The sequence below is a fragment of the Panicum virgatum genome, chromosome 3K (genome assembly GCF_016808335.1).
Source record: "Panicum virgatum strain AP13 chromosome 3K, P.virgatum_v5, whole genome shotgun sequence".
NCBI lineage: Eukaryota > Viridiplantae > Streptophyta > Magnoliopsida > Poales > Poaceae > Panicum > Panicum virgatum.
In genome coordinates, this window is record NC_053138.1 from 2674462 (window position 1) to 2686503 (window position 12042).

The 12042-nt window shown below is 47.4% G+C and overlaps 1 protein-coding gene across 1 annotated transcript; it reads right to left on the bottom strand.

Moving 5' to 3' along the window:
• Positions 1 to 8140: 8140 nt before the first annotated feature.
• On the bottom strand, positions 8141 to 10628 carry LOC120700522 (one cut domain family member 3-like). The gene is made up of 4 exons (XM_039984780.1): positions 10306 to 10628; positions 10087 to 10194; positions 9563 to 9725; positions 8141 to 8717 (listed from the first exon to the last, which is right to left on the bottom strand). The coding sequence occupies exons 1-4, from the start codon at positions 10549 to 10551 to the stop codon at positions 8527 to 8529; spliced, it is 708 nt and encodes a 235-aa protein (XP_039840714.1). The 5' UTR covers positions 10552 to 10628; the 3' UTR covers positions 8141 to 8526.
• Positions 10629 to 12042: the final 1414 nt, after the last annotated feature.

The window sequence follows — 12042 nt, forward strand, 5'->3', positions numbered from 1 at the left end:
TAGATCTTCATCCACTTGGGGCGCCGTGGAGGTGCTTGGTGTAGATGAGGAAGGTCCTCCCCCTTGATCATTGCCTTCATGCACCTCTTCCGGCTTGATATCCCCAATGGACATATTCTTCAAAACTTCATCAATCTCCTCATCACCTACATTTTCATAGCCAACAACCTCCTCTTGGGAGCCATTAGATTCATCAAACTCCACATCACATGTTTCTTCAACTAACCCGGAGGTTTGATTGAATACTCTATATGCTTTGGAGTTTGATGCATAACCAAGAAAGAAATCTTCATCACATCTACTTTCAAACTTACCGAGCCTTTTCTTCTTGTAGATGAAGCATTTGCAACCAAAGACTCGAAAGTATGATATATTTGGTTTCTTCCCGGTGATGAGCTCATATGGAGTTTTCTTGAGGAGTCGGTGAGGATATACTCGGTTGGATGCATGACACGCCGTGTTGATTGCTTCCGCCCAAAACTTCTCGGACGTGCCATAATCATCCAACATTGCTCTAGTTAGGGTGATGAGTGTCTTGTTCTTTCTTTCCACCACTCCATTTTGTTGAGGCGTGTAGGTGGCGGAAAACTCATGCTTGATGCCCTCTTCATCGCACCATTCTTCAATCTTCATATTTTTGAACTCGGTGCCGTTGTCACTCCGGATCTTCACAATTGGGGAGTTGTACTCCCTTTGAGCTCTTCTTGCAAAGGTCTTGAAGATTTCCGGAGTTTCACCCTTATCGCCTAGAAACATAACCCAAGTGTAACGTGAAAAATCATCAACAATTACTAGGCAATAGAGGTTACCACCAATGCTCTTGTATGTAGTTGGACCAAAGAGATCCATGTGAAGTAGCTCGAGCGGCTTGGAGGTAGACAACATCATCTTGATGGGATGATGTGTTGCAACTTGCTTCCCGACTTGACATGCTTTACATAGCTTGTTCTTGTCAAACGTGACATCCTTCAAGCCGGTAATCATCCCTCTCTTGTGGGCTTTCTTGAGGTTGCTCATGCCAATATGAGCAATTCTTCTATGCCAAAGCCACCCAAGAGAAGACTTGGTGAAGAGGCATGTCATGGTACTTGTTTGCTTTGAAGAGAAGTCCACTAAATAGATGTTGCCATGCCTAAACCCCGTGAATACCATTGACTTGTCTTCTTCAAGAGTTACTACAACACCATTCTTGTCAAAGATACACGTTAGTCCAAGATCACACAATTGAGCAATAGAAATAAGATTAAAACTAAGTGCTTCTACAAACAAGACATTAGAAATGGATAAATCTTTAGAGATAGCTATTCTACCCAAACCTAAAACTTTTCCCCTTGAGTTATCACCATAGGTGACATGTTCATGATCGCCGGGGTCTTCAAGGGAGGTGAACATGCTATCATTGCCGGTCATATGTTGAGAGCAACCGCTATCTAGTACCCAATGTTTTCCACCGACTTTGTAGTTCACCTACACACATGAGAATTCACTTTTGAGTTTTAGGAACCCAAACAAGCTTTGGGCCTTGCACATGTGTGACAAGAGCTTTTGGGACCCAAAGTTGCTTGGGGAGCTTTTTCTTTGACTCCTTAGTGAGTTTGCCAATGAATTTGGCCTTCACCTTGCCCTTCACTTTACTCAAGAGAAAATGGTTATTTTGAAACATTGAAGAATAATTCTTGGGTAATTTAGGAAGAGGACGTGATGGTAAAGTGCACTCCCTAGTGTGGTGCCCGGTGACTTGGCAATATTGGCAATATGATCCAACTTCCTTGATGAAGCTAATCTTTATCTCCGGAGAAGGAGTAGTGGCTATGTTTGGCTCCGGAAATGAACCAAGACCTCTTTTGCCATAGTCACGGGCATTGTTGAAGAGAATCTCTTTGTGGATGTATTCTCCTCTTGAGAGCTTCTCCACACTACTCTTGAGGCTTGCAACTTGATCCATCAATTCATTTTCCCTAGAAGGTGCAAGCTCGGGCAAAACATTAGTAGCATTTGCATTAATGAGTAGGTCATCACATGAAGTAGAAGCATTGACATTCTCAATAGTTTCATGAGCAAAGTTCTCAAGACTTGGGTCAATTGCTTCATAGGCGAATTCAAGTTCTTGATACTTGTGAGCCAACTCCCTATGCTCTTGTTTAAGCTTTTTGTGGCTCTCTTCAACTTGCTTAGCAAGTACAAGTGACTCATTGTGCTTTTTAAGCAAGTCATTGTACTTGCCAAGCAAATCGGAGTGGGCAAGCTCTAACTTGGCACGAGTGCTCTCAAGAACCTTGACTTTGCCCTTTTCCCTCTTGATAACGGATGTATACTCATTAATGAGGTTAGCAAACTCATTAGGGTCAAGCTCATCATCACTATCATCTTCACTCTCACATACCTTAGAGTTACCTTTGGCCATGAGGCACATTGGAGGTGGAGGTAGTGATGGTTCTTCATTTGTGAGGGCGATGGTGACTATGTCTTCTTCATCACTTGACTCTTCGCTTGATGAGACATCGGTCACCCACTCTTGTTTTTCCACCAAGAAGCTTCTCTTGGTGTGCCCTTTCTTCTTTGGGAAGAGCTTGGTCTTCTTGTCATGGCTCTTTTTCTTCCCAAGTCTCTTGTTCTTGTTTTTCCTTTCTTCTTCTTCATCATCGCTTGAATCATGGCGATGCTTGCTCTTGTTGTCCTTGTTTCTTTTGTCCGGCTTGGGGCAATTTGGACGGATGTGACCTTTTTCTCCACAATTGTAGCAAATTTTGTTCTTGACATCCATTGGCCGGAACATTCCCCTTTTTGAGTCAAAGTTGAAACCCTTCTTGTTGATCTTGTCATTCAAGCGGGTGAACTTCCTCATCATGAGAGCAAGCTCTCCATCATCTTCAACATCGGATGAGCTTTCATGATGATCATCTTCTTCATTGCTTGAGCTTGAATCTTGCTTGATCATCTTGAGCTTGCGGGCTTTGTTTGCCTTAGTCTTTAGAGCAATTGATTTGCTTGAAGTTGGCTCTTCGGACATACCAAGGATACTCATCTCATGAGCGCGAATTTCGCCCACAAGTTCTCCTACTTCCATTGTGTCAAGATTCTCCTTTTGAAGCATAGCATTGATGATGTTATACTTGGGCTTCGGGAGGAGCATGAGAATCTTGCGATTGATGGAGGCACTGTCAATTTTGGATATTTCAAGTGCATTAATGTCCTTGACAATGACATTCAAGCGAGAGTACATATCATTACAATTTTCATGAGCTAGCATTTTAAAAGAATCATACTTAGCTCTAAACAAGTGATATTTTTGCTCACGAACTTTAGTGGAGCCTTCATGAATTTCAATGAGCTCCTTCCAAATATCACTTGCTAAGTCCATGCCATTAACTCTAGCAAAGACTTCCTCACTAATGGCTTTGAAAATTGCATTTCTAGCCTTGGCATTCCATTTTAATTGTTCGGTGGTGGGAGTTCCGGTGAATCCGGTCTTAGTGGCCAACCACACTTCGGGGGCAATCGCATCAAGATATGCGGCCATGCGAACTTTCCAATAAGCAAAGTTCTTGCCCTCGAAGTGGGGCGGCGAATCACCCATCTTGGCCATAGCTCTAGGCGGTGAAGCCTAATGATCCAAATGAGCAACGAGGCTCTGATACCAATTGTAAGGATCGATGGACCAAGAGGGGGGGTGAATTGGGCCTTTTTCAATTTCTAAAACAAAGTAAAGCAACCTTAACCTATGCAAAGCTAGTAGGGCACCAATTCACCAACCGGATAACTAAGCTACCTACACAAGCTAAGAGAGATAAAAACAAAGTAAAGCCTAGCAAGATAGAGCTAAGTTATGATCTCTAATTCAAGCACATGAGTAAATTGCAAGAAAGAAAATGCTTGAATAAAGGGAGTGAACAAGAGACGACCGGATTTTTTTCCGTGGTATCGATGTGTTGGCACACACCCCTAATCCACGTTGTGACACTCTCCAAGAGTCTTGTCACCTCCCAAGTCACCGAGACGAGGGCGCTCACTAAGAGTCTCCGTTCACCATCCCGGCGTGGTGGAGATCAAGACACGTACAATCTTCTTCTCCGGGCTCCCACAATCCTTGGCAAGCTCCGCGAGAAAACACCTCGATCACCAAGATCGGCTAGGTGATGCCAATCACCAAGAGTAACAAGCTAAGACCTTCACTTGAGCAAGAACCGATCACCAAGAACGGATGCACACTAGCTTCTCTCTACTCAAGTCCTTAATCTTGCTTCTTGATTGATTGAATGCACAAGTATGTGAATGATGAAGCTCAAGGTGGCTCTTGACTATAGTATGAGTGTATGGATGTTGCCTGGTGTCAAGAGTAGGCGAAATGACCCATTGGAGGGGTATATATAGGCAGCTCACACAAATAGAGCCGTTGGAGAAAAGCTGCCAGAAAATTGCGTAGCGCCGGTTAATCCGACGTCCCTCCATTTGTCATCGTCGGTTTAACTGGTGAATGTAAACCGCCTCTTCTGAAAACTAGCCGTTACAACTTGGGCAGATTGACCGACGTATCATCGGTTTAACCGGTGAGTGTAGTTGTCCACTGATCAACTGAAAAACCAAGTCTCTGGACAACTGCACCGACGTTAACTCAAACCTATCGTCGGTTTAACCGGTGAGTACAACTTTTGAAATCCACTAAAAAACCATCTCACTGGTCAATTGCACCGACGCCTTGATTCAAACAGCGTCGGTTAATCCGGTGAATAGAACTTGAATTGCCCTGGAAAAACCAACTCTGGACTAATGCACCGACGTTAAATTCAAACACGTCGGTTTAACCGGTGTATTGAATTTGTCCAGATTCTGCTGACTTCGTTTAACCGACGTATAGAAAATTGAGAGCGTCGGTTAAACCGGTGTATAGACTTTTTCTGATTTTGTCTTTTCTGATTTGAGTCTTGAATGAAATCCAAATATTCTTGAGATATAGTTTGAGAACCACTTATTTGAACTTCTAGAAACCTGAGTGACCATAGTGTGCATCCATTTTCAAATGACCATGTCCATGCTCAAGTTACTAAGCCTTAACCCCTCTTAATAGTGCGATCACTACAAAACTATAAAACCTATACTAACCTAAGTGTCCTTCTCAACCTTGTGACACTGAGGACTAGAAAGATCCTTAGCTTTGACATATATAAGTTGAAAACCGAGATCGCCTTTTAGAATGACCGAAATTGAGGGGCCTCTTTTGACATATGACCAAATGAGCGATAATGATCTATTAAGCTGCACAAACTCATTAGTCACAATAATGGTTGTCATTAATCACCGAAACATACCTTGAGGGCCTAGATGCTTACATATATCCATCTGTTTTTATTTACAGGTCATATAAGGTTTGTTTTAAGTCAAACTTGACTGACTTTTATCAAGTTTATAAAAAAATATAACAACAACCATACTATCCAATATATGACTATCAACGTATACTTTGTGGTGGATTCAATGAAACAAATTTGATATTATAGATGTTATTATTTTTTTATAAGTTTGGTCACAATTTGCTAAATTTGATTTAGAGCGAACCTAATATGACATGGAAATAAAAACGGAGAGAGTACATAGCATCCTCTTAAACACAGTGATTGAACCAAAACTTAGAAACACTTATAGTAGTCGTTGTTTTTCTTTTTTTGAGATTTATAGAGTATACTAAATTCACTTGTCTGAGCCAACTTTATTTGTCTAGGTTGTACTATTCGGCAGATTCTGCTATAAGGTGATAAAGCTATTCCCACTCTGTTCGGCTATTTGGTTGGTCAGTCAGCCAGTTAGCAGTGTTTTTCTCTCACACCAAATCAGTATCAGCCATCAGTCAGCCAACAATTCTTTTTTCTCACAATAAATCAGCACAAGTCACCGGCCACATTCACAGCGAGCCGAACAGAGCGTCACAGCGAGCCGAACAGAGCGTAGCGCCCGAACAGAGCGTAGCGTGCTGCGCAGACGCGACGCGGCCGTGACGAGCGATTAGCGGAGTGCCGAGTGCGCGCACGGCGTGGCGAAACGCGGGCGCGCGGCAGTTGCACTGTCTGTTAACGCTGCTGACTTTATGCTAATCACAAGAATAACTGAAGTCGGAACCTGCACCACCATTCCATTCACCGGAAAGCAGCAAGGCGGGTTCGGCTCCAGGCAGGGCCAGGCCTCTGTGCTCGCGTGTCCCATGCATGTCTCTGCTCATGGATCACCGTCCTGCCCGTGGGGACGGCTTGGTCGGCCTTTCCGCGGCGCGTCGGAGCACAAAGCACTCCTGCCTGCGCGGCCTGCTGGCCTGGATGCCTGCCTGTACGATGAGCGCCACTGCACCGCACAGTACAGTCCGGTGGCGTGCGTGCCATCTTTGTCTCGTCGACGGATCGGTTCCTCCGCGCCGGCTTGGAAACGTCTCCGATGATCCGATCCCGATCCATGGAGGAGAGGGCGGCAGGAGCACTCGCCGGAGGAGCCAGCCGATGACGAACGGCCGGGCGTCCGCGCCAAGCCGTGCCGCTCGCTCTCTGAAAGGGCAGGACAGCCATCATCCTGGGGCTGGGTTGCTACTACTCTACTAGTAGTTTAATCCACCACTGATTGTTCACTTGATACTCGACAGGCGCTTAGATTCTGGGAACATGCCTCATCCCCTCACCCATTAAACAAGTGCATGTTCCATCCACTTCAGCAGCCCAACAACACCATCTCGTTACGGTGCCCATGCGGCCGTGCCATGCGGCCCATGCCTCCCCGGAGCACGGGGCGTGTCGCAGAGGATCCCACGCAGATCAATGCCCCCACCGGCTCCCACCCTGTGTTCTGTTCGCTTGGCTTGTTCGGACCCGCGCTACAGTACTACTGTATATGACCAGATTCTCGCTATTTAAATCTCTACAGTAAATTTTAACTATAGTAACTAGCCGCTATAGTACCGCTAGTATTACAATACTCCTCCCTCACCCGAAATTAGCCCCCGCAGTCGCTCCAGCGCAGCGAACAGGCTGAATGCGATGCCCACCACCAATGCTGCTGATGGTGTCTCTCCGTCTCGTCTTGTCCCAGACGGCCAGGCCAGAGGCGCGGGCCCCAGGGACAGGACAGGGCCGCCCCTGAAACAGGCTACCATACCGTGCTCTTTTTCAGTTTTGACCGCCTCGGTTGGGTTCGGGTCGTCTCGTCCGGAGGAGCAAGCAACGAGCAGAGCCAGAGGCTGTTCTTAGTACTATTGTACTTGAAAATTTTGACACTTGATATTAAATAAAGACAGTCTGTAAAATTAACTTTACAACTTTGTGCTACTTCACAATAGAATCTAATGAGTTTTTTGATCGAGTAATTAGAGGATGGGTACTGTAGCATCACTGTATCCAATTATATATAATTATCGTTATTAAATTCGTCGGGAAAAATTACAATCCCTAAAAAATTTTATAAATAAATTTTATTTAGTATTTTATACATGTAAAATTCTTTTCTCGATTTACATGAAATAAGAAAACGGCCTCTCCCTCTCCTCCCTTGTCTGGAGGCAGGTGGGACGGTGTGCGCCGGCCTGCAAAGCAGCAGCAGCTTGGCAGAGCGAGAGCGAGGGCGAGGGGGAGGGCCGGAGGGTGCACTTGCCACCCACAGTCCCTCTTCCATGCAACACTCGCTGCGATGTGCATTCGTCAGGCCTGCTGCAGCGTGCCGCATTTGCATGTTGTCAGAAGGGCTATTTTTACCACCCGTACTGCTGCGGTAAAAAAATAACCTTTTCCATCACTAGTACTACCGTGTATAGCCTACACCCTGTCACGTCCCAGCTACCACGTTAGGTGTACTTTTACCGCTTGCACTGTAGTACCTGTCAACCATCACGTTTGCAACACCTCCATGATTTCGCTCATTTTTTTTAAAGTTTTCATATGATGCTACAATAAACATTTATTAGTGACATAGTATTAATTAAAGATTTCACTCTTTTTTTTTTGAAAGTTTTCATATGATACTACAATAAATATTTATTAATAACATAATATTAATTAAATTTAATAAATTCATCTCGCATTTTACAAGCGAAATCTATAATCCGTATTTACGCCCGGAAAACTAAACAAGCCATAGACGACCACTTATGAGAAACATCAGTAGTACTTACTACACAATCATTTTGTCTTTATTTCGGGAAACATTTGATACTTTATTTCAGCAACAACAGACGCCACGGATCGCCATAGCTTTTGGTTCCTACTGTAACATACGACCTGCCAGAGAAGCACTAACAGTACAAGACCTACCATGCTAGCCCATTTTGCCTTTTTTGCTGACACACCCTCCTGTTTTGTTGTTATCTCCCAAATTCCCAACTACAACTACATTGGTTATCCGTCCATCATCTTATCTTATTGTTGTCATTATTATTATTCGTTACTGGCTACCGCCGCTACAAGAACACTCTACTACGAATGTGAATGTTTGCTTGTTTTGTTCGCCATTATCCATGCGGCCACGCACGCACCCGCCCTCGAAGCGTCCCCTCCTCCATCAGCGGTAGCTCCAATCCTGGGGCAGCGTCAGCTCCGACGGCCGCGGGCAGGCGGGCACCGCCTTCTCCTCCTGCGGCTGCTGCGTCGTCGGCGTCTCGTTCTGCTGCCAGTCCTGCTTCCTGCCCGTTGCCGGCCTGCCCGTCCCGGTCCCTGTGGCAGTGCCAGGCCACGCCCTCGTCGCTATCCCACCTGCAGAAACAACGTTGTGCATCAGTAAAAACTTCATTAATTATCAGTTTATCACTACTTCCTACTACTTTCACACCCCCTGATGATTTCTTTCGGCAATCACACTGCATTACTACTGGCCGTATATAGACATGCAAAATCCAGGAGCATATTATAGCAGTGGATCCCTAAGTGCCACTCCAAGCTGGCATTTCGATGGCAACAATTCAGTCCAGCAGCAGTAGTATCCAATGAAGTACTAGAAATGCCTGCATTTGCAGTTACAGAGATATTACCCTGACATGTAGAGCAGATTTCCTTTCCTAATTACCTGCTGCTAATCCCTCCCTACCAAGGCAATCGTAGCTACAGCGACGTCATCCATGGCATCCAATGGAGCAGTTCGCAGCTTTTGCATGCCATGCCATGCATCGCATCCCGCTGGCAAGGATGGCATCAGAGAGGAAGTGCAGGGGCCCACGCTATCATCAGGCGCTAATCACCTGACCTCCGGCCGCAACCAACGAACCAAACCACGGCCAGGTCAGCAGTGCATGCAGTACGTGTTTGGTTGTTGCTGCCATTAACGCCTCACACTGCTCAAGGCCATTTGCACGCGGGGAACCAGGAACTTCCCTCATTTGCACCTGACCCGGAGGCATCGGCGTTCATTGATGATGAACCAGGATACGATACGATGATCATGCATTTGCAATGAACAATGGATGCGTTTTCTTCAGATTTCTTTTTCACTTTTTTTTTCCATTTTGATCGACGGCATGTTTATTAGACGGCGCAAGAACCGGAACATTTGCACGCAGCCACCACACAGGACACGAGATGGGTAATGCGGCGGCGCGGGTTACCTTTGGCCGCGGCCGGGGGGAGAGCGCACGCGGTGCGCGGGATGAACACGCCGGTGCCGCCGCGCAGGTTCGCCGGCGGCGGGACGGGGCACGGCGGCGCCGGGGGGAACGCCGAGTAGTAGTAGTCCAGCACGCCGCCCAGGTTCACCAGGTTGCTCCCGCCCTGCAACATCAATCAGCAATCAGCATCAACAGCAGAAATGAGAAACAAGCAGGGAAAAGGTTTCAACCCCAAACATGGCTGCTGCTTCATGATTAACCAATGACACGGATCATTACTTTCCAAAGGGGAAACAGGCTTGCTTTATTGCCAGGGATAGTTAAACCCAGCTGTCGATTGCACAGAACGCGGGACAGCGGCAGCGGCAGCGGCCGGAATCGCAGGTTCCGCATCCGAGAAAAAAAGAAACAGCGAGGGTTTTTGCGAGGAAATCGCTCCACGAACACCACCGAGAAAAAACCAAGAACAGAAGGGGAGCGGGGTGGGGGGGGGAGCGGCGGCGGTAGGGGGGGCCGTTTCTCACCTGCCACTGCGCCGGCGGGTACGGCACGAAGGGCCAGGCCACCGCGGCGCCGCCGACGCAATTGATCCCGCCGCAGGCCGCCACGACGCTCCCTTCCAGCCCGCAGACCTGCAACCGCACGCCGGGAACTTTATCAGGGGCAGCAAAACCAAGCAAAACACCGGGGACCGGCCGGAGACCACGACGAGCTCCCGAGCGAGGAGAACAGCGGCCACTCACATGCGCGCCGTGGCGCGGGGCGGCGACGGGCGGCGGCGGGGGTGGCGGGGGCGGAGGATGCCGGCGCGCCTTGCTCCCGCCGCCGAGGATGCCGGCGAGTTGCGCCGCGAGCTCCTCCACGCCGGCGGCCTCGGGCAGAGCGTCAGGGACTGGCTCGGTGTCGGCGATGCCAATGTCGGCCAAGATCTCCCGGGGCAGCCAGCGGCGGTGGAGGTCGTCGGCCTCGGGCGGGAAGCAGTCCGCCATGGGAGAGGAGGGCGCGCGGGCGGGCGACGAGGGGAAGGAAGGATCGGAGAGGGCAAGAGCAGAGCGAGGCGGGGGAGCCGGGGGGCCCCTCGAGGGGTTCTTGTAGTGGTGGGGGAGGCGGCCGGTGGTGGGGACGGGCTGCTGCGGGCGGGCGGGCGGGCGGAGGCGGAGGCGGGTGTCGCGGTTTCGTGCAGGGGTAGATCCGGGATTTCACCGTGTGAACCGGCAATGGGGGCGGTTCTTGTTTTCGCTCCCCATTTTTTTCCCCCGGAGAGGCCGAGATGAGATGAAAAGAGGGGGGTTATTTTGTTGAGACGCCGAGCTTTGCTCCTCCTGTTCCTGGAAAGGTTTGGTTGCCGCCTCCTATTCTCGCCGTTTTTTTTTGGCAACGACAGCGTGTGATGTGCGCGCAGCTCTGCTTCGCTGTTGGATTGTGTTTTTGGCACCGGGAGGTTTATAATGTGGGGTGGATGGATTTAGCACTGTGTGGCATGGATTCCGTGGTGAATTTTTGGAGCGGCGGCTATAATTGGCGCGTGATCTAAATTAGAGCATTCGGCATGATGTTCACGTTCACACTTCTGTTGGGTGGAACATGAGGGGTTTTCCTCACCCGTGAAGAATATTGTTCATAAATAGGAGTTCAGCGCATAAAGTGTGAACGTGGACATAATCTCGTATATATGCTCTAATTAGATCAAAGGACCATGTTAGTACAACTTTGGGATCATGATATATATACTCTACTTTTAGATTAAAAGGATCATTTAGAAGGTGATGAGAAAAGGTGGTTATCGAAATAAGAAGGGAAAGGGGGATTCAAAAGGCGATGTGGGTTCACAAATGGATGAACCGCGAGACGTGTCGAGTGATGTGCGAAATCCGCCGCCTAACCCGGCATGTTTGCCGATGGGACAAACCTTTGCCACCGTAGAGTCTTGGTCGCACCGTTTTGAGAGAAACCCACCGTAGAGTTAGCAGAAAACGGCTGCAGTTATTACATCGCAATGTGTCGGTCTACCGCGTTTACGTTTTGATCTGCTTTGAAGGGCGCATTGCCTTTTAGCGCGAGTGCGGAGGCAATGTCGGAGTTAAGCAAGAAAAATAGTTTCAGTTTTTATTATTATTATGCAATAATACCCCAACACGTCTGTTTGTCATTTTTGTGTTTTCAATATCTTCGGAAGGCACCTTCGACTTTTAGTGGGAGTGCGGTGAAAAAGCTGGCATGTCCCTCCATCTCAATCAAGCCTCTGTCGGTTCCGAAGTCTTCGCATTTTAGTGTAACAGCCCAAATTTCAAATATAAATAAAATTAAGACAAATATATAAATCAATGCTTGATTTGGTTTTTATTTGGCTCTTCTCATATACTTTATGCATTAATAACCCTCCTTGAGCATGTTTAAAAATGTTGCTAAAAGATGAGTGATAAAATAAATTCTCAAACTTTTACATAAAATCTTAAAGCACGAAACTAGTTTTGGTAAGC

Coding starts and splice junctions, on each gene's coding strand:
- LOC120700522 (XM_039984780.1), bottom strand. CDS start 10,551: ATGGCGGACTGCTTCCCGCCCGAGGCCGACGACCTCCACCGCCGCTGG. Junction 10,195..10,305: donor CCCCGCGCCACGGCGCGCAT/GTGAGTGGCCGC, acceptor GTGCGGTTGCAG/GTCTGCGGGCTGGAAGGGAG. Junction 9,726..10,086: donor ACCCGCCGGCGCAGTGGCAG/GTGAGAAACGGC, acceptor TTGATGTTGCAG/GGCGGGAGCAACCTGGTGAA.